Genomic DNA, 21,839 nt, shown 5'->3' with positions numbered 1-21,839 from the left:
ACTTCAGTAGTGTAGTATTGTAAAGTAACTGACTCATGTAATGTTAACTGTGACATACCTGAACTTCAATGACAGTTACTCACAAACTGTACGTCTGATTCTGCTGCTCCTCACAAGCACACAAGTGTAGTGTAGCATCGTGTGATGTTGTGTGGTGTTGTATGTTGTTGTGTTGTGTGGTGTTGTGTAGTGTAGTGTGTTGTTGTGTTGTGTGGTGTTGTGTGATGTTGTGTGGTGTTGTGTGTTGTTGTGTTGTGTGTTGTTGTGTGGTGTTGAGTGGTGTAGTGTAGTGTTGTGTTGTGTAGTGTAGTGTGGTGTTGTGTTGTGTTGTGTGATGTTGTGTGGTGTTGTGTAGTGTAGTGTAGTGTTGTATGATTTGGTCTAGTGTAGTGTTGTGTGGTGTTGTGTGTTGTGGGGTGATGTAGTGTTGTGTTGTATAGTGTAGTGTTGTGTGGTGTTGTGGTGTGTTGTGTGGTATGGTGTTGTGTGGTGTTGTGGTGTAGAGTTGTGTAGATGTTGTTTGACTTTACACATCTCATGTAAAAACATAAAAACTCAGGTTTGATTCATTCGTTGTGAAACATAATCCCACACTGATAAAACTGAGACACTTTCTTGAGGCAGTAACTAAGTTTTTAGTAAGTAACTAGTGAGTAACTCCTGCTCTCTGTCAGTGATGGAGGTTGTGGGTTAGACTCCTCATATGCAAAACACACTTGATGCTCATTTGAATGTGAGATGTTCTACAACGGCACTTTCGTTTTAAACAACAGTGCAAACAGTGTGTGTATGTTGTGTGTACAGTGTGTGTATGTTGTGTATATGGTGTTGAACCACACAATCTAAAACCACATCCTTTCTGTGAACCTTAAACTTTCACAGAAACACATCTCACCTCAGTGTCGCTGCAGCAGATGAAGAGGAGGATGGGAGCGACATTTAGCAAAAATGGTAAGAAAATATTTGTATTTTAGACTTAAACTTAGACTTAGATTTAGATTTAGACTTAAACTTAGACTTAGACTTAGATTTAGATTTAGATTTAGATTTAGATTTAGACTTAGACTTAGACTTAGACTTAGACTTAGATTTAGATGTAGACTTAGACAGACTTTATTGATCCACAAGGGAAATGACCTGGACACAGAAGCTCACACATCACATTATATTACAATAACACAGTGTAAAAATATAAAAACGGTAATAAGACTTCTAAATAAAATCAGATATCAAATCAAATAAATATAATAATATAAATGTATGTAAAAATGTAATATAGTCATGTAAATACAGTATATCACAGTTATATACAAGAGGTCGTAAGGAAACAGAGCAAAGATGAAATGAAACATAGTCTTATCTGTTACGGAAAGGTGAGAGGAGCAGAGGAGGAGAGGAGCAGAGGAGAGGAGAGGAGCAGAGGAGAGGAGAGAGGAGAGAGAGAGAGAGAGGAGAGGAGCAGAGGAGAGGAGCAGAGGAGAGAGGAGAGGAGCAGAGGAGGAGAGGAGCAGAGGAGAGAGGAGGGAGCAGAGGAGAGGAGGAGAGAGGAGAGGAGCAGAGGAGAGGAGCAGAGGAGAGGAGCAGAGGAGAGAGGAGAGGAGCAGAAAAGCACAGTAGGGTTGTGTTGACGTGGAATCACAAAAATAGTCACATGTGGAGATGATGAGAATCAGATGAAGAATGAGGAATGCAGAGGAGCAGAGGGGGTCTTCTCTTTATTCCTAAGATATTTGAATATTTGTGCCCAAACCACAAAGAATCCAGAATCTGTCAGATCTGTTTTACTAAGCAGAGCCGGGCCTGGTCACTACTCGGACGGGAGACGTCTGAGGAGACCAGGGGCCACAGTTGTCACACAGTTGTCACACAGTTGTCAGAGACTTGTCACCCACATTGTCTAGTGTGAAAATGATGTGTGTGTGTGTGTGTGTGTGTGTGTGTGTGTGTGTGTGCGTGTGTGCACAGGTCCAGGTTTAGTCCAGGTTCAGTCCCAACTTGTTTTTGTGCCTAAACATCAGAGAAAAACAGTTTGATAGAAGAAAGATAAAATAAAACATGTTTCGACTATAAAAAGAATGTAAGGGGAGGAGAGAGAGGGAGAATTACCAGCGCAGGGGGGAAAGAAGAAGGGAGGAGGGACAGAGGGACAGAGAGAGAGAGGGAGGGAGAGAGGGGGAAGAGTGGAAAGAGAGGGAGGAGTTCTGGGGTTTCCGAGTTTAAAGGCAGAGCATAAAAACAGCTGTGACACAGAGAGACACAGAGAAGAGCTGTACACAACCTCACAGTGAGTAATCTGTTTCTTATCTGTTTCCAGTCGTGCAGGAAAGAAGGAAGAATTATTAATCATCCAAATCTCTTTTATGCATGAACTGCTTTCTGTCTAATGATGCTGTGGTTTAGTCCTGGTTTTAAACTATTGTAGAACTGATTTATGTTATGATTTTTGGTTATTTTGTTAGTTTGTTTTTACCATGGCTTTGTCTTGGTCTAACCCTGGTTTGGTTTGGTTTAGTCCTAGTTCAGTCTTGGATTGGTCCTGGTTTAGTCCTGGTTTTGCTCTTGGTTCAGTCCTGGTTCATGCTTGGTTTCGTAGGGCAAACCATCTGTTTAATATTGCATTTATCCGCGGTTTTAATTTTGGTTCAGTCCTGGTTCAGTCCTGGTTAAATCCTGGTTTAGTCCTGGTTCAGTCCTGGTTCAGTCCTGGTTCAGTGATTGTCCTCCTTTGTAGATCATTGATTTTTCAGATTGTATTTTAAAAGTTTTTGAGCTGCCCCAGTGTCTCTCTCCTGTTTTTTGTCTTTATTGTTTGGATGTTCGTGTCTCTCAGACGTCCTCAGGCGTGAGTCAGTGTGCACGAGTTTTCTCGAAAACTCTCTTTAACTAATTAATATTGCACAAATGTACTGGCCTTTGTGCACTAAACTAAAACAACTACTACAACTAAACATCTCTTCAGTTCTTACTTGGTGTTAAAAAACTAAGAATCCTAAGTAAATTGAACTTAAAATGTATTAAACATTCTCTTACATTTTCCAATATTTTACTTGTTTGAATTTCACTGTGTGACTTTTCTGATGAAGGGTCTGCCGCCTGCTTCTCTCCAAACAGATGTCATGTTTATTTAGAATATTACACAGTGTGGCATTCATCTTGTCTGTCTCTATTTCAACATTTTGCTTGGACTGAAAAACATACAGTATCTTTACTCTTTTTGTTTCTGGACTGAGCTGTCTGATGTTTCTCCTGGGATCTGCTCTAGCTCCTCCAGTTTGGGGGTTACAGCCCTGAGTGCTCCCATCACCACGGACACCACTGATGCCTTCACCTTCATGGCTGTCTCCAGCTCTTCTTTCAGTTCCTGCTTTAGCGCTTTGTGTTGCATTTTTGTATGAAAAGCGCTGTAAATAAAGTTAGTTGTTGCTATTGTTGTAAAATGTGCACAATCAAATCTTTTATTTTCTGTCGCGTCTTTTCCCATGAGGCATTGCGGTGGATCACTCAGGAAATGATCTCTTACAGACATAAACAAAACCTTCTCAAACGTGATTATGAGGGATAAAAATATAGAGGATAAGTGGAGGGTGGTGATTACAGAGTGAAGTGTTGTGAGGACAGTTAGACCCAAGTAAACACGGGAGACAAGCTCTCCTGCCACGAGAGTCAAAACAACCACGACAGGAATAAAGGTTGTTTTCCATGTACACTGGAAAATGGAAAATCTACAAAATCTTGACACAGATTATTTTTACATACACACCAAAGATCATAATCTGCTTTCTGGAGTAATTTGATTATTTCAAAATTCATTGTACTTTGTTTTCCAAATCAAACAGTCTCTAAAATCTACATATCCACTGATACATCCTGTTTTTGATGATCAGATTTCTCTTATGCTGCGAAATCAGATCTAATTATTAGGTTATCTGATTATTCTAGTTATCTGATTACTCGAGTTATCTGATTTTAGTGGTCATGTAAAGGTGCCCAGTGCATATCTTAGTTGAATTTTAATAAAGGCTGAGAATAATAGAAATGTTACATAGTCAGGCTTTAACTAGTATATGCTCTTGGGTTATCTGATTACTCTAGTTATCTGATTACTCTAGTTATCTGATTACTCTAGCTATCTGATTACTCTAGTTATCTGATTGCTCTAGTTATCTGATTACTCTAGTTATCTGATTACTCTAGTTATCTGATTACTCTTGCTATCTGATTACTCTAGCTATCTGATTACTCTAGTTATCTGATTACTCTTGCTATCTGATTACTCTAGTTATCTGATTACTCTTGCTATCTGATTACTCTAGTTATCTGATTACTCTTGCTATCTGATTACACTAGTTATCTGATTACTCTTGTTATCTGATTACTGCAGTTATCTGATTACTCTAGTTATCTGATTACTCTAGTTATCAGATTACTCTTGCTATCTGATTACTCTAGCTATCTGATTACTCTAGTTATCTGATTACTCTTGCTATCTGATTACTCTAGTTATCTGATTACTCTAGCTATCTGATTACTCTAGTTATCTGATTACTCTTGCTATCTGATTACTCTAGTTATCTGATTACTCTAGTTATCTGATTACTCTAGTTATCTGATTACTCTTGCTATCTGATTACTCTTGCTATCTGATTACTGCAGTTATCTGATTTTGACGAGTCTGTATCTGTCCCTCTCCAGTCCGCTGCCCCCTGCTGTTCTGTCGTTGTACAAACATGAGAATTCGTTCCGGCTCCGCAGACTCCAACAGCGGCACCCTCGGGTTCAACTCCCAGTCGGAGGTTTCCGGAAGGGGCGGGGTCAGGGGTCGCTTCCGGAGGCTCTTCGGAGGAAACAAGAGCCCCACAAACCCCACCCCTGCTAATGCTAACGGTAACGCTACAGACGGGATCCTGCCCACTGCTGAAGAGCCAGAGGGTGAGTGAAGAGAGGTGTCTTGCTCAAGGGCACAGTAACAGTATGGCAGGAGTAGGGATTGAACCAGCAAGAAGGGGAAATATTGTACCAAGAAATGCAGGTTTATGTGGTGATGTCATTGATGAAATAGGTCCTGGTTTAGTCCTGGTTTAGTCCTGGTTTAGTCCCAGTTTAGCCTTGATTTAGTCCCAGTTAAACCGTTGATTAGTCCCAGTTAAGACCTGGTTTGTTACTGGTTTAGTCTTGGTTTAGTCTTAGTTAATCCCTTGATTAGTATCGGTTCAGAACTGGTTTAGTCCTGGTTTAGTTCTGATTTAGTCCTAGTTAAATCTTCATCTAGTCCCGGTTCAGACCTGGTTTGGTCCTGGTTTAGTCCTGGTTTAGTTCTAGTTAAACCCTTGTTTAGTCTTGATTCAGAGCTGGGATGTGTTGGTTTAGTCTTGATTTAGTCCCAGTTAAACTCTTGTCTAGTCCCGGTTCAGATCTGATTTAGTCCTGGTTTAGTCCTGGTTTAGTCCTGGTTGAGTCCTGGTTGAGTCCTGGTTGAGTCCAGCTTTAGTCCTGGTTTAGTCCTAATATCAGATGATAAAACATCTCCCGTCTTTCTTTTCAGAGCTCTACACTTTTCAGGAGCGTCTGGAGCAGCAGTGTTTCTCTGAGGCGAGTCAGATCCTCATCAACGAAGAAAACAAACTATTTCTGCAAAAGAACGAATCCTACTCACTTCAGGACTACAACACCGCCATCGAAAAACTACAAAACCAACACCAGGAGCTAGAGGAAGCCATTCTGAAAACCATCCGTCTTTCTCTCAACCCCGGAGAAGTTAGTCCAGAGGCTCTAACGTCAGCCGTGAAGGCCATACGCAAAGAAATAGACCAAGATAACGCCTGGATGCAAGAAGCACAAGCTGAAAAACCCAAATGGCGTCCGAGTAAATTAGAAACTAAGCATGAGAAGGTGTTGAAGTTCATGGTTGAAGAAAGACTGGACAATCCGACGGCGCAGTGCTCGTCTCCTGAAGCGGTGCAGGGTTCCTCCATCCAGGCAGACGTGTTGGCGATGGGGAGGCAGCTGAAGGAGGACCTCAAGACCGTGGTGGAGACGGTCCGAAGATGTTATCCGGAAAAGATGGACATCTGTAACTTCTACGCCAACATCTTTCATAATGTTTTCGGGGTGCGGCTACGCAAAATCGCAGAGTTCGGATTGGACGATAAAGATTGTACCTTCATACTGCGATGGGTCAACGAGTACTACCCACAGTGAGCATTTGTGGTAGTATTTTACATAGTAGTAGTAATAATAATGCACGTTTTAAGTTTTATTTCTTGTTATTTTAGAATTCTTCAGAAACCAGCTTTATCTGAACACATCCGAGCAGCTGATCTAGGCAAACTCCTGCCTCCATCTCTCCTGCAGCCTCTGGAAGAACAATACTTCACCAAACAACAGGTAAACATCTTCTGATCTTCTACTTCGCTGCACCACCTGACCCTCTCCTCCTCCTTTGCTCCTCTAACCTTCTCTTCTGCTCCTCTGACCTTCTCTTCTGCTCCTCTGACCTTCTCTTCTGCTCCTCTGACCTTCTCTTCTGCTCCTCTGACCTTCTCCTCTGCTCCTCTGACCTTCTCTTCTGCTCCTCTGACCTTCTCCTCTGCTCCTCTGACCTCTTCTTTGCTCCTCTGACCTTCTCCTCTGCTCCTCTGACCTTCTTCTTTCCTCCTCTGCTCCTCTCCTCCTCCTCTGTTCCATCTGATCTTGTTCTAACCTCGTTTGTGTCTCCTCCAGTCTGATATGTTGACGTACATTGGTGAAGTGTTGAGTGAGGCTAAGCAGAAGTGGACCAGCGGAGAAATGCCCAAAACAGAAGACGGCTGCTTCATCAGTGACACGGCCATCTTCATCATCGAGGTACAAACCCAAACACAACTGGACCAAAGAGGAAAATAAGAAAAGCCACAAATGTTGAAGCTCATCATGTTTATGGTTTCACTGTGAAGAAAAGCAGCTGCAAGAGTGTTTAGACCTGGTTTAGTTCTGCTTTAGTCCTGGTTTAGTTCTGCTTTAGTTCTAGTTTAGTCCTGGTTTAGTTCTGCTTTAGTTCTAGTTTAGTCCTGGTTTAGTTCTGCTTTAGTTCTAGTTTAGTCCTGGTTTAGTTCTGCTTTAGTTCTAGTTTAGTCCTGGTTTAGTCCAGTCATCAGCTCAAAGTGAGATCTGGTTTAGTCCTTGTATAGACCTGGTTCAGATCTGGTTCAGACCTGGGTAGGGCCAGGTTTAGACCTTGTTTAGTCTTTGTTTAGTCCTGGTTTAGACCTAGATAGGACCGGGTTTAGACTTTGTTTAATCTGTGTTTAGTTCTAGTTTAGAACTGATTTAAATTTGCTTTAGTCCTGCTTTAGTCCTAGTATAGTCCACCTTTAATCCTGCTTTAATCCTGGTTTAGTCCTGGTTTTAGTCCTGGTTTTACTCCTGGTTTTAGTCCTGGTTTTAGTCCTGGTTTAGTCCTGGTTTAGTCCTGGTTTAGTCCTGGTTCAGTCCCGGTTGTGTCTGTATCACAGATGCATAAAAGAAAACTGCAGACATGTTGAAGCTCATCGTGTTTACAGTTTCAGTTTGGTGAAAAGCAACTGCCACAGTATTTCTGCAAATCAAAACAAAATCTTAGGGTGAAAAGTGACGAGTTCCCAAAATGGCGCCCATGAACAGCTGAAACCAATGAGTATTAGAGACTCTAATAAAAAAAATAAAAATTAAAAAAAAGAAGCGAGGCAGTGAAAAGATTAAATAAATCATTATGTATTAAGTTTGTTAAAATTTCAGAGTGCAGCTTTAATAAAATAATAATGAATCAAATCATGCTCCATATTCTGTAGGTTTATTCACTACGCATGAGTTTGGGGAAGTGTCTTGCTCAGGGATACAACAGCAGAACAGAACTATCAGATAACAGAACTGAAACTTTGTCCTTTTGTGCAGCTGTGTGTGGTTTACAAATGCACTTTTTTGTTTTGGTTGTCGTAGTTTTGAATGAGGCTGCGGGGAGAGCGGAGCGTGAGGAGAATGTGAACAAAGTCTTTTCTGTCTGACCCAGTTTTATTCAGTCACAACGGAACCAGAACCGTCACAAAAGTCTCCTGGAAGCTGCTTTAAATGGACAGTTTCCCTGATCGTTTCGTCCAGAGACAAAGTCCTTTTCTCACAGCAGAGCATCTGGGAGGGCATCTGACACGCGAGGTTTTAGTGGAACTTGACGAAGACTGTACTTGTGTTGATGTTCTTAGGTGGTGAACGGAGGTGTGACTTCAGCAGAGACGGTTTTGGCCGATCGGACGAAAGCTCAGAGTCTGACCACGCTCCTCCCAGAACTACTGCAGAGGTGAGGAAACGAGAGAACGCCAGAAGAAATAGGTTTGGAAATGTAAAAAGAGGAGGAGAGGAGAAGAAGAGAGGGTCAGAGGAACAGAGGAGAAGAAGAGAGGGTCAGAGGAACAGAGGAGAAGACAAGAGGGTCAGAAGAACAGAGGAGGAGAAGAGAGGGTCAGAAGAACAGAGGAGGAGAAAGAGGGTCAGAGGAACAGAGGAGGAGAAGAGAGGGTCAGAGGAACAGATGAGAGAAGAGAGGGTCAGAGGAACAGTGCAGAGGGTCAGAGGAACAGAGGAGAAGAGAGGGTCAGAGAGGGTCAGAGAACAGAGGAGGAGAAGAGAGGTCAGAGGAACAGAGAGAGAAGAGAGCAGAGCAGAGGGAGAAGAAGAGGGTCAGAGGAACAGATGGAGCAGTGCAGAGGGTCAGAGGAACAGTGCAGAGGGTCAGAGGAACAGAGGAGCAGAGCAGAGGGTCAGATGGAGCAGGGGATTCACTGAAGATATATTCTAATCTAAAATCATCTTTTTTTTTTCAGTTATAAGTCTTTTCTGGACGACGTCATCAAAAGCTCCAAGCCCATCACTGGTCCAACTGTGAAAGCAAATCTCCACTGTATAGAACAGTTCAGGTCAGTTTAACAGACGACTGAAGAAAGGAACATTTCAGTGTGTTTCAATAACTGTTACTAATCACATGGTTCATCATTTTGTGCGTCTATAATATTAATGACTTGAGTTCATACATTATTTCTCACTTAAGTACTGCCGTCTTTTACTGTCATGTTCATTTAAAATAATAACATCTTCACATGAACACAAGTTCACTTTAGCCAAACACGTATCACTTCAAATAATCCAGCTCCAACAAGAACAACAGGACAGAATTCTTCCAACGAATTATTATTAGAAACTTGTGCATTTACTTAATAAATCTAAACTACTTTTGTGTGTGTGTGTGTGTTGTGTGTGTGTTTTACAGTAACGTCCTGAAGAGGAAAAGGTTCTTGTTTCCAGATGAAGTCCGAGATCAGAGTCAGTTTATCCTCAAAGAAATGCAGACGTCTGCTCACAGCTACCTGCTCAAACCAGTGCACACCCAGCTCAAGGTCAGACCTGGTTTAGACCTGGTTCAGTCCTGGTTCAGTCCTGGTTTAGTCCTGCTTTAGTCCTGTTTTAGTCCTGCTTTAGTCCTGGTTTAGTCCTGGTTCAGTCCTGGTTTAGTCCTGGTTCAGTCCTGGTTCAGTCCTGGTTTAGTCCTGGTTTAGTCCTGGTCTAGTCCTGGTTCAGTCCTGGTTTTAGTCCTGGTTTAGTCCTGGTTTAGATCTGGTTTAGTCCTGGTTTAGTCCTGGTTCAGTCCTGGTTCAGTCCTGGTTTTTAAAGTGCACGTGTTGGTTCAGCCTCTCTACAGGAAGCTGAGCAGTGATTGGCTGAAAGGAGATAACTTGAAGAAGCTTCTGGAAAACATTGAATCCAAAAGTTTGGATCTTCAGGGCCTCGCCAGGGCCAGTCACCAGGTAAAGACACACTTCACACACATTTACACATGTGCACAGAGTTTTCACATACTTCCCCTCCTCATTTCACACTCCCACTTGTTTTTAGAGTCGTTCATGTTTACGTCGTCTGTATTTTCTGTTTTTGTGACGCCATCGCTCCGGAATTCCCAGTATTCCCCCAGCCCCCCGGATACGCGCTGCTCTGTACTTACTGCTCTGATTCTGCACCATATATAGTTCTTCTTTGAAACAGAAAACGCACTGTTCCACCTTGTGATGTCATGTGGTGATACAGGAAGTGCTCCACTGTGTTTTTAAACTCCATCACTAGAGTAAAATCTTCACTAAAATCATCTGTACAATTTCAGTCCTGGAATTTCCAATCTCTACTCAACTAAAGGTAAAAGGAAACTTGAAAACTAACACTTCATGACATCACAAAGTGGAACAGAGTGTTTTGAGCTTTGCAGATGTAAAAAGAGAAATAAAGAAGAGTTAATCAAACATGTGAATGAGACAAAACACAACTCCAGTGTGTTTTTAACGAGGGAAAAACATTATCACATGGATTAACACTCACAGAGTCCGTTTTGTGTAATATCGAACCTTTAAATCATTTTATATGAATATTTTGATTTAAAATGTTCAAATGAAAACATCACGATTCACTGGTGTCATATTTTATAACTGTAGCAGATACAAGTGCAATAAAAACACTAGATTACATGATTTGACTGTGAATGTTGTTTTTGTATCATATTTGATTGATTGATTTTGGATTGTAAATGTGCTGCGTGGGGTGTTTGTGTGCAGGAGCTGATGGGGACGTTCCACTTGGACGTGTCTGTGGAGTACGTCAAAGGACTGATCAACGGAGACAGGTTCAAGGACGCCAAGAAACAAGAGCAGGCCCACGACGCCGTCCACAGAGACGCCCAACTGCTCCAGCAACTCTTCACCAAACTGGTGAGGATCTGTCTGCTCCTGTCTGCTCCTGTCTGCTCCTGTCTCCTGCACCTGTCTGCTCCTGTCTGCACCTGTCTGCACCTGTCTGCTCCTGTCTGCTCCTCGCTGCACCTGTCTGCACCTATCTGCACCTGTCTGCTCCTGTCTGCTCCTGTCTGCACCCGTCTGCACCCATCTGCTCCCTGTCTGCACCTGTCTGCTCCTGTCTGCACCCGTCTGCACCCATCTGCACCTGTCTGCTCCTGTCTGCTCCTGTCTCAACCTGTCTGCACCTGTCTCCACCCATCTGCTCCTGTCAGCTCCTGTCTACTCCTGTCTGCTCCTGTCTGCTCCTGTCTGCACCTGTCTCCACCCATCTGCTCCTGTCAGCTCCTATTTGCTCTTGTCTGCACCTGTCTGCTCCTGTCTGAACCAGTCTGCACCTGTCCGCTCCTGTTGCCCCTGTCTGCACCTGTCTGCTCCTGTCTGCTCACATCTACTCCTGTCAGCTCCTGTCAGCTCCCGTCTGCTCCCGTCTGCCCCTGTCGCCCCTGTCGCCCCTGTCGCCCCTGGCTCATGTGTGTGTACTTTGGCAGGGTTCTCAGGAGGATTGGTTAAAAGACGTTTTGCTCAGAATCGCAGAATTGCTCAGACTTCAAGAACTTCCTGCTATTCAGACAGAAGTGTTCACCATGGGAACCTTGTACCCAGACATCAGGTATTTATTCATCCGCACCTTTATCTAGACTTAATCCTGGTTTTATTCTGATGTATCCACACTTTAGTCCTGGTTTAGTTCTGGTTTAGTCCTTGTTGATATTATGCAGCACGGTGGCAAAGTGGTTATTTGTTTTTCTCACACCAAGAAGGTCCTGGGTTGAATTCTGGGGCAGGGTCTTTCTGTGGAGTTTGCATGTTCTTCCATGTTTCCTCCAGTTTCCTGTCCCACTAAAAACATGTAGAACTGGGTCAGACCCTGTGGGGCCTGGACTCCCCTGAAAAACACATTCTTAATCTCAGCAGGACTGTCTGAGTTCAATAAATGTTAAATAAATAAATATGTGTTATGGAGCGTTACAGAGCATTATACGATCAGAATATGATCAGATACATGTGGTGTGGCCACACACTCTTCAGGCGGAAGTCCCTCAAAGCTCCAGTCTCCATCTCAGAGACACAGTTTAGTGGAGTTTAGTGGAGTTTAGTGAAGTTTAATGAAGTTTAGTGAAGTTTTGTGGAGTTTAGTAGAGTTCAGTGGTTTCAGTGGAGTTCAGTGGTGTTCAGTGGAGTTCAGTGGTGTTCAGTGGTGTTCAGTGGTGTTCAGTCAGTGGAGTTCAGTGGCGTTCAGTGGTGTTCAGTGGTGTTCAGTGGTGTTCAGTGGTGTTCAGTGGTGTTCAGTGGTGTTCAGTGGTGTTCAGTGGCGTTCAGTGGTGTTCAGTGGTGTTCAGTGGTGTTCAGTGGTGTTCAGTGGTGTTCAGTGGTGTTCAGTGGTGTTCAGTGGCGTTCAGTGGTGTTCAGTGGTGTTCAGTGGTGTTCAGTGGAGTTCAGTGGTGTTCAGTGGAGTTCAGTGGTGTTCAGTGGTGTTCAGTGGTGTTCAGTGGAGAATGGAGCCAACACAAACACTGGGATCATGTCGATCATGTGACACAGTGAGTAGTTTTATTATAGTGGGCTCGTGCTGTGACTCAGCGCCGTGTCATGTCTAAGCAGGAAACACGATCAGGACACTGAGATTACCTCCTTTTCCTTTTCCTATTGACTCTCTTAGACCACAGGGGACTAAACTTGGAGTAAACTTAGACTAAGCCAAGTCTTAAACTGGGCTAAATTAGGTCTAAAATAGAACTAAACTTGAGCTACACCAGTTCTTCAGGGCTAAACCAATATTAAAAGAGCAAAAAGTATATTTTATATACCAGGATTAAACCAGGACTACATTAAAACTAAACCAGGCTCAAAACTGGACTGAACCGGGACTATTTTAGGACTAAACCAGGTCTAAAACTGGACTGAATCAAGACTAAATTAGGATTAAAGCAGGTCTAAAGACAGACTGAACCAGGACTATATTAGGACTAAACCAGGTCTCAAACAGGACTAAACCAGTACCAGTCTAGGACTAAACTACACAGCTCTGGCTGACTATGTGGTTGGACTAAACTAAAAAAAAACAGGTCTAAACCGGATTGAATAACAGAGAAATAACAGAGAGTTGTTGCGTACATTTCACGTGAGCTTTACTGCAGTTCGTACTATAAACTACTACAGTTTAAATTTACGTTCATCATTGAAATAATATTAATACATTTTTATTTGTCTTTGTTCCACAGTGAGAAGCATGTTTCAGCGATTCTCAAACTCAAGTCCAACTTCACAAAAGCCAACAGACGAACTGTGAAAGAAACTCTACGAGACGTGCTCAACGAATCTGCTACTACTACTACTACTACTAGTACTACTTTGGAAAATACACGGTCCTTCTTCTCTCTTCTCACTCTTTAGTTTCTGTTGTTTAATATTTCATGTGTGCGGAGGTGGGTAGTACTTTTATGTTACATTTACTCAAGTCACTATTTAAAGATATTATACTTTTCAGGTACTTTTCCAGCAGCATACTTTTACTTCTACTTGAGTAATATTTGTACTGAAGTAACAGTATTCTTACTTTAGTTCCATTAGTTGTGCTTCCTCTTCTCACGGTGGTTAAGGCTAAAGTGACAAAAACTTTCTGTGACAATCTGAAATGATCTGAACATTTGTGTTTCTTATTTTGACTTTCTACTTCTACTTGAGTAATATTACTTGAAGTAACATTTGGCTACTCTGCCCACCTCTGAATGTACAAAGTGAAATCTTATACAGATGTAAATAGATCATGTTATTGTTTTAAAAGTGTATATTTTGCTTCATGTACAATAATGAGGATAAGAAATGTGTTATGCAGTATTAAAAGTTTGTAATATATAGTTTTTACCTCTGAAAATAGAATAAAACAAATCAAAAATGACCTGTGTTTTTGGAGGATTTTGTAGTTATGAAGTACAAAAGTAAAAGTACATTTTTTAGGTATGTGTACTTTACTTAAGTACATTTTCCAGTGGATACTTTTTACTTGTACTTTGACATTTGAGAGCAGATATCTGTACTTTCTACTCATCTACACTGAAAAGTAAAAAAGGACTTTTCTTTTTGGTTTGAGAAAAAGCTCAGTCTTATTTTTAGCACATTTAATTTGAGTTTCCGTCCCAAATCACATTCACAAAAACACAAAAACATAAAAACAGCAAAAAAATTAAGTAAACATTTGAATCACTTAAAATCAGCAAAATTCTTGTTAAAATCTCTGCAAAATACTTTTTACACATTTTCAAACTAGTACTTCAGTAGAGGCTTTGCACCGTCACGTGTCCCCATGGCAACAGTGCCTACGCCGCCATGACACCGTCATTGTCTTCAGCAGCATCGGAGGAACATGGGCAGGTTTTGTTGTGTATTTGGTTGTTCTAGACGCTCTGAACGGGATAAAACGATTTGTTTCTTCACTGTTCCTCTGGAAATGACTCATCAGGAGTTCAAACAAGGGAATTATGGCTCGAGAACATAAACCGCGAAGAGATTTCCAGTGGTCCCATCAAGACACACTCACGTCACTTTCATCAAGGTGTTTGTTATTTAAATTGTTTCACTATTGTTTCCATTAAGTGAAACCGGCTGATGAATCAGGCTACAATAACATAACATATGTTTATCTAAAGTTTAATCTGCTCTTTTGCAAATCAGTAATCTTTGCTTTAACGGGTCTGTTAAAATCAATCAGATCAAATTTAAGTACAAGTAAAAATGCTGAGATACAAAATGAAACGCACAACCTTTCCAGTGTGGTCATACATACTCATTCTGATTGGACTCTGACACTAACGTCCTGCACAGACAACGTCAAATAAATCAGAAACACAGACACAGGTAGAACTTTGCTGTGCTCTTCATCCACACATCCACACATCTATTCACTCTCTCAGCATGACGGGCCCCTGCTGTGTAAATGAAGGACCATCTGCAAACACAAAGACTGCTGCACGGAGGAGCGCCCAACAGCAAAGACAACAACAATCAATCACATGATCAATCATAATTGGCTCATCTACATATTCACCACATATTCAGCTCCATCATTCATTAATGCAGATGTGCGGCAGACAATAGGCCCGAGGGAGAGAGGGGTCAGAACCAGAGCCGGACCTGTTCGTTTGGTAAAAATCAAATGAGAGCTTTATTTAGATTTATGCAGATGTTAACAGTAATGATATACAGCAGCGAGCCCTCACCAGTGTCAGGGAACACACTGAAACAGGACACTACAACCTCCATGTTACTGTGTGTGGATATGACCTCGAGGGAGAACAGCGATAAAGAAAATACACCCAGAAAGAGTATCAGACGTCATTGTCATTGTAAGTGAAAAAGTAAAAAACTAGATTTAAGATTTGGAGAGTTATAACTATGGCATAATTAGTACTCTTCCAAGTCTGAGGCCATGGTTCTCGACTGGAAAAAGGTGACTTGCCCTCTCCGGGTGGGTGGAGAGTCCCTGCCTCAAGTGTTCAAGTATCTCAGGGTCTTGAGGGGAGGTTGGAGCATGAGATTGTGTTGGAGTCCACGGTTTGTTAGGATCTTCTACGTTTGCTCTGCGGATGTTTGAAAGCCATTTAATTCACCGTTAGCGGTTCTTTTCACTCAGAATATGGGTTAGGGTAACCTTAACCCTAACCCTAAGACCTTTTAGTCTTTTAGTCTCATAGTCTCATAGTCTCTTTTTTTTTTTATAACTTTGTTTTTATTGGTTTTAAGTAACATTTCAAAACATACAAAAACAGTATAAAATCAAAAACAAAAAACAATAAACAAACAATGTAACAACAGTCTGGAGTTACAGGTTCTTATTTAAACATGTATTTGGTATTGACACTTGCACTATATTGTTTTTTTGATGTCATTGATGAATACATTCCATTTTTCCCATTGCTCATTGTATTTGTACCCTTTAAGTTTCAGATTATATGTTATTCTTTCCATCATTGAAATATTCTCCACGATCCTGATCCAGTCTTTTTGTGCAGGTGGATCTGGTTGTAACCAATTCTTTGTAATTGCCTTTTTAGATGCAGCTAAAATCATTTTTGCCAAATACATGTCCTCGTTCCTTACTGCATCAGATATATTTCCCAGATACATCACCAGACATGTGTTCGGAATTCCATATCCCAGAATAGTCGTTAAGGTTAAGTTCAATTGGTCCCAATATGCCCTCATTTTCAGGCAACTCCAAAACACACGTGTGTGATCAGCGTCCATTTCTCCACACAACCTCCAGCGCTCCTGCAGGGTAGAAGTCTGTCTACTTTTGATTTTAGGTGTAATGAAAAAACGTGTCAAATTCTTCCAACAATGTTCCCTCCACAACAGTGAATTAGTAGTACTATGGTGTATTTTACACATCTGAAACCATTCTGCATCTGTTTTATTCATTGACAACTCTGTTTCCCATTTCTGTTTTAGGTAAAGAGTTGTTTCTTCTCTACTTTCCCCCAGAGAGTTGTAGAAAGCTGAAATTGCTTTTATATTTTTTTGTTCATATGAATCTTTTACTACTCCAATTACACCTAGTGTGTCCTCCCATGAGTCAGGTCTACTTTGTTTTGTATAGTAATCTCTCACTTGCAAATATCTATAAAAGTCTTTATGTTCTAAATCAAATTTCTCCTTTAGTTGTTGAAAACTCATTAGCTTTCCATTTTTCAAAAGAGTACAGACTGCATTTATCCCTTTTAATTCCCATTGTTTGAATGATTGGTCAAGTTGCCCTGGTTTAAATTTTTGATCATACCTAAACCATCTCAGTAGAAAGGATTTTTCTCTCAGTTTATATTTTTCTACTACAGTGTACCACGTTTCTAGTGTAAACTTCACAATTGGGTTCATCTTGCCCTTAAGGAATGATGATCATTGTTTATCAGATATAAGTATTTGTATTTTATAACCCTCAACTTCTTTTTCAATGTCTTTCCACCGTGCTTCACAATCTGGCCTGCACCAACATGCTAGAGGTCTGAGTTGAGCTGTAAAAAGTACTCTCTTAGATTGGGCAGAGCCATCCCCCCTTTCTGTTTAGGAAGTTGCAAAGTTGTGAACTTTATTCTCGCCTTTTTCCCATTCCAAATAAACCTTGAGATCATTTTATCCCATGTTTTGAATTTGTTTTGAGGTACAGGATGTGGGAGGGATTGAAACAAATACAACAGTCTAGGGAGGACATTCATTTTTATAATTTGTATTCTAGAGTAAAAATTCGTAGGCAGAGTAGACCATCGATCTAAATCTTTTCTAATGTCTCCTTCTATTTTACTGTAGTTAGTCTGAGACATATCGGAAAGCGACTTTGTCAAAGTTATACCCAAATATTTATATAGTTAGTATAGTTTCTGAGTCCCACTTTAATTTATATTGGTTTTTAAGGTTTTGGGAAGGTGAATAATTGAATGTTAGAATTTGTGTCTTAGATATATTTATTTTGTAACCTGATAGGTATTCGAATGTACGAAATAGATGCATTAAATTAGGAAGGCAGTATTCAGGATTTTGCAGGAAAATAATAACATCATCTGCGAAAAGTCCAATAAGATGCTGTTGCCCTGCTAATGTAACACCCTCCAAGTTTGAATTTTGCCTTACTGCCTGTGCTAGGGGCTCAGCGTATAGAGCAAACAGAGTCAGTGAAAGAACACAGCCCTGCCCAGTCCCTCTCTGGAGCTCAATCCTATCCATTAGGCTGCCGTTCACCTTGATTCTAGCTGTGGGTAGTCACATAGTCTCATAGTCTCTTAGTCTTATAGTCTGTGGCGGGGCTCTATTAAAAACTCAGGCAAGACCGAAATTCCAAGTGCAGGTGGTTGATTGTGCCAGTGTCCAAAGTGCAAAAATCCCAAAAACAGTGTAAAAAGTATTTACAGCAAGAAAACAGGGTCGAGTTCAGCATGAACTGTCCCCTTTAAAATCCTTGTACAGCGCACCGACGTTACCTGCTCTGTAACCGGTGGCAGATTGATTGACAGCCAAGAACGGCTCCCCTTTATACCCCCCTGGCTCCTCCCACTGAGCAATATATCCAAATCATTACAGAAACAGACAATTTAACCATAAACCTACCTTGTCTATGCTACGTTGAGCACACAGTAATAATATACATTAAATGTCAAAAAAAATAGTTGAAAAACGAGGGAGGGAGCTGACGGGCAGCGTCACTTGTTACCCTGTGATTAGTTTGCAAATACCCGGTGTTGGGGAGTAACAGATTACATGTATCAGCGTTATGTAATCAGAGTACAAATTATGAGTAATTGTATTCAGTTACAGTTATTGTTTCAGTGAGTGGTAATTGGATTACAGTTACTTTGTTGAAATACACGTCGGTATTTTCCTGTTTTCCCATTTTCACATTTTGGGTTGTATCCCCTTTTTTTTTTTTTTTTTTTTTTTTTATCAGTAATTCCACTCATTGCTGGAACCAGGTCTAATCTAGAGCTAAACCGTTCTAAACCAGGACTAAAACCAGATCTAAACCAGGTCTAAACCAGGTCTAAAACCAGGTCTAAACCAGGACTAAACCAGGACTAAAACCAGATCTAAACCAGGTCTAAACCAGGTCTAAAACCAGGTCTAAACCAGGACTAAACCAGGACTAAAACCAGATCTAAACCAGGTCTAAACCAGGTCTAAACCAGGTCTAAATCAGGTCTAAAACCAGGTCTAAAACCAGGTCTAAACCAGGACTAAACCAGAACTAAACCAGGACTAAATCAGGCCTAAACCAGGATTAAACCAGGACTAAAACAGGTGTAAAACCAGGTCTAAACTAGGACTAAAACCAGATCTTAACTAGATCTAAACCAGGTCTAAACCAAGACTAAAACAGGATTTAACAGGACTAAATCATGCTGCGTGGACGTGTCTCCTCTTCTTCTATCAATAATATTTTTAATACGGCAAATCAAGTAATCCAAAGTATTCAGATTACGTTACTCACTTTAAATAACTTCATGGATTACGTTACAAGGTACATTTTGGTGTATGTAATCTATAATCTGTAGGGGAATACATTTTTAAAAGTCACCTTCCCAACACTGGAAATACCCCAAGACTAACATTTGCAAACCAATCTTCAAATATTACATTATAACCTGTTCTCACAACTTTTGATTAACATTTATGTTTCTAAAGTGCTATTCTGAAAATGTTCCCAAAACATTTAGGAATGTTTCATTAATGCTATGCTGTGGAACATTCCAGACGAAGCAATAACATGGCAACAAGCAAGTGTCCCCAACAGAAAAGTTCAATATAGTGCAACTTTTAAAAATGAAAGGAAGCCAATCAGTAATTGTATTATTGTAGCTACAAATCATTTGAATAAAGCTTTCTATATTTGCGTTTGGGCTTTGTTGTTATTGGGACTTGTCTTCGAGTGTCCAGAGAATCAGGCTCCACTGATACAGAGGTAGTAACAGGCAGTGTTGGAGTAACAGATTACATGTACTGGAGTTACATAATCAGAGTACAAATTATGAGTCATTGTATTCAGTTACAGTTACTGTTTCAGTGAGTGGTAATTGGATTACAGTTACTTTGTTAAAATAAATGGATTACATGGCGGTATTTTCCTGTTTTCACATTATGGGCTATTCCCTTTTTTTTTTTTTCTGTAATTCCACTTATTGCCAGACACTAAACCGGGTCTAAAACTAGGACTAAACCAGGACTAAACCAGGACTAAAACCAGGCCCAACCCAGGACTAAACCAGGACTAAACCAAGACTAAACCAAGACTAAAACCAGGTCTAAACCAAGACTAAACCAAGAGACTAAAACCAAAACTAAAACCAGGTCTAAACCAAGACTAAACCAAGACTAAACCAGGACTAAACCAAGACAAAACCAAGACTAAACCAGGACTAAAACCAGATCTAAATCAGGTCTAAAACCAGGTCTAAAACCAGGACTAAGCCAGGTCCAAACCAGGTCTAAACCAGGACTAAAACCAGGACTAAACCAAGACTAAACCAAGACTAAAACAAGACTAAAACCCGGACTAAACCAGGACTAAACCAAGACTAAACCAAGACTAAACCAAGACTAAACCAAGACTAAACCAAGACTAAACCAGGACTAAATCAAGACTAAAACCAGATCTAAATCAGGTCTAAAACCAGGTCTAAAACCAGGACTAAAACCAGGTCCAAACCAGGTCTAAACCAGGACTAAAACCAGGACTAAACCAGGATTTAACAGGACTAAAAACCATGCAGCGTGATCGTGTCTCCTCGTCTTCTATCAATAATATTTTTAATTTGGTTTAGTAAAGTCTGGGCTTTTTATTGTCTTGTATCAGACAAAACTTCTTCCTGGTCTTTGCTTCTCTACAGCAAATCAAGTAATCCAAAGTATTCAGATTACGTTACTGATTTAAAGTAATTTAATGGATTACGTTACAAAGTACATTTTGGAGTATGTAATCTGTAGGGGAATACATTTTAAAAGTCACCTTCCCAACACTGGTAACAGGACACATGGTTCAGACGGTGCCTGCGGTGCTGAGGGTCTGTGTGGCATTTTGAAAAGCCACTGACATATGACATAGTGCGACTGTGGAAGTAAACAAATCTTAATGATATGAAAGACTGTCCCAATGTTGGTTTATGCAAATGAACCATGTGTTAGTTTTATTGCTGTCGCCTCGGTACAGCAGATGTTTGTTATCATAGGTTTTTACGTGAGACAGAATATGCTACATTTGTGTGTACAGTAGGCCTCTGATGAAGTATTCACTATTGTTGTTTACATGTTGTTAATAACCCAACAACCCTCACCTCACTGTCCAGAGTGTATTTATTTATTTTGACACAGTTCTTTGAAAACCCCATAGAGCAGGGGTGTCAAACCGATCTTGATCCGGGGGCTGTATCCAACCGACTTTGATCCCAAAGGGGCTGGATCAGAAAACTCATGTCATATAAACCCCAAAAATAACAATAAGTTCAAATATTTGTGCAGAGAAACACAAATCTATTACAGAAATCTTTTTTAATTGATGAACTCTTTCTTTTACAAAATATATAATAATATTATGAACAACCTGAAACTTTAAGAAAAAATGCAATTTCAACACAATGTTTTTAACATGAACTTGTCTGTAAACAGGAATAAGTCAATTTTTGTTGTAAAATCCTGCACTTGGCTCCTCTTTTCTCATGTTGGACATTTTTCTGATGAGGGTGTCACGGTCAACAGTCAAAACGATCGTCCTTTTAAGAGCGTTTGGAAAGAGACAAGTCTTCATTTGTGCTGCTCTGGTGGGAGGGGCCACGTACAGAGACGCTGGAGACGCTGCTGTGATAAACACCACAGAAAATTACCAATATTTTAATAGAAAATATAATTACAATATTTTAGTAGAAAAGTCAGCTGAGGGCCAGATTAAAGGTCTTGGAGGGCCGGATCTGGCCCCCGGGCCTTATGTTTGACACCTGTGAGATAGAGAAATAATGAGGGGGTGGAAGGGGAGAAAACACTGCCAGTGATCGGAACAAAGCCTAAAGCCTGTTATGTTGTACAGTGATGTAGGAACAATGTATCTCATAAATGAAATGTTTCTCAAAATGTCTTATTGTCAATGTCAATGTCAATGTCAATGTCAACTTTATTTGTATAGCACATTTACAACAACACAAGCTGCCCAAAGTGCTTCACATGCACAATAAAGATAGTAAAATTACAGCACAATAAATATGAAAAATATATCTATATAATAATAAAACAAACAAACAAAAAACAAAAAAAAATTAAACATAGCTTATAAAACATTTAATTAGAGTTAAAAGCCGCAGCAAAGAAATGTGTCTTAAGATCAGATTTAAAAATCTCCAGTGATGGAGCAGCTCGAACGTGGAGAGGCAGATTGTTCCATAACTTGGGGGCAGCCACAGCAAAGGCCCTGTCACCCCGAGTTTTCAAACATGACTTTGGGACATTTAATAGCAAACCGCTTTCTGA

At 40.6% G+C, this 21,839-nt stretch overlaps 1 protein-coding gene across 2 annotated transcripts; it reads left to right on the top strand.

Moving 5' to 3' along the window:
* The first annotated feature begins 886 nt into the window (after positions 1-886).
* On the top strand, positions 887-13,743 carry LOC110153429 (tumor necrosis factor alpha-induced protein 2-like). Of its 2 annotated transcripts, none has more exons than XM_020917313.2 (12): positions 887-951; positions 4,693-4,929; positions 5,543-6,194; positions 6,273-6,384; positions 6,721-6,843; positions 8,214-8,308; positions 8,832-8,924; positions 9,275-9,401; positions 9,693-9,809; positions 10,605-10,757; positions 11,333-11,454; positions 13,067-13,743. In XM_020917313.2, the coding sequence occupies exons 1-12, from the start codon at positions 915-917 to the stop codon at positions 13,236-13,238; spliced, it is 2,040 nt and encodes a 679-aa protein (XP_020772972.2). In that variant the 5' UTR covers positions 887-914; the 3' UTR covers positions 13,239-13,743. The 2 variants fall into 2 exon arrangements, with proteins under 2 accessions (XP_020772972.2, XP_055013647.1); XM_055157672.1 differs by lacking the exon at positions 887-951 and adding an exon at positions 2,212-2,284.
* Positions 13,744-21,839: the final 8,096 nt, after the last annotated feature.

Source organism: Boleophthalmus pectinirostris, unplaced genomic scaffold (assembly GCF_026225935.1).
Source record: "Boleophthalmus pectinirostris isolate CB_2022bp ecotype Guang Dong unplaced genomic scaffold, ASM2622593v1 HiC_scaffold_10, whole genome shotgun sequence".
Classification (NCBI taxonomy): Eukaryota; Metazoa; Chordata; class Actinopteri; order Gobiiformes; family Gobiidae; genus Boleophthalmus; species Boleophthalmus pectinirostris.
Note: the sequence above shows the minus strand (reverse complement) of the source record. Positions and strands in the feature narration are given on the sequence as shown.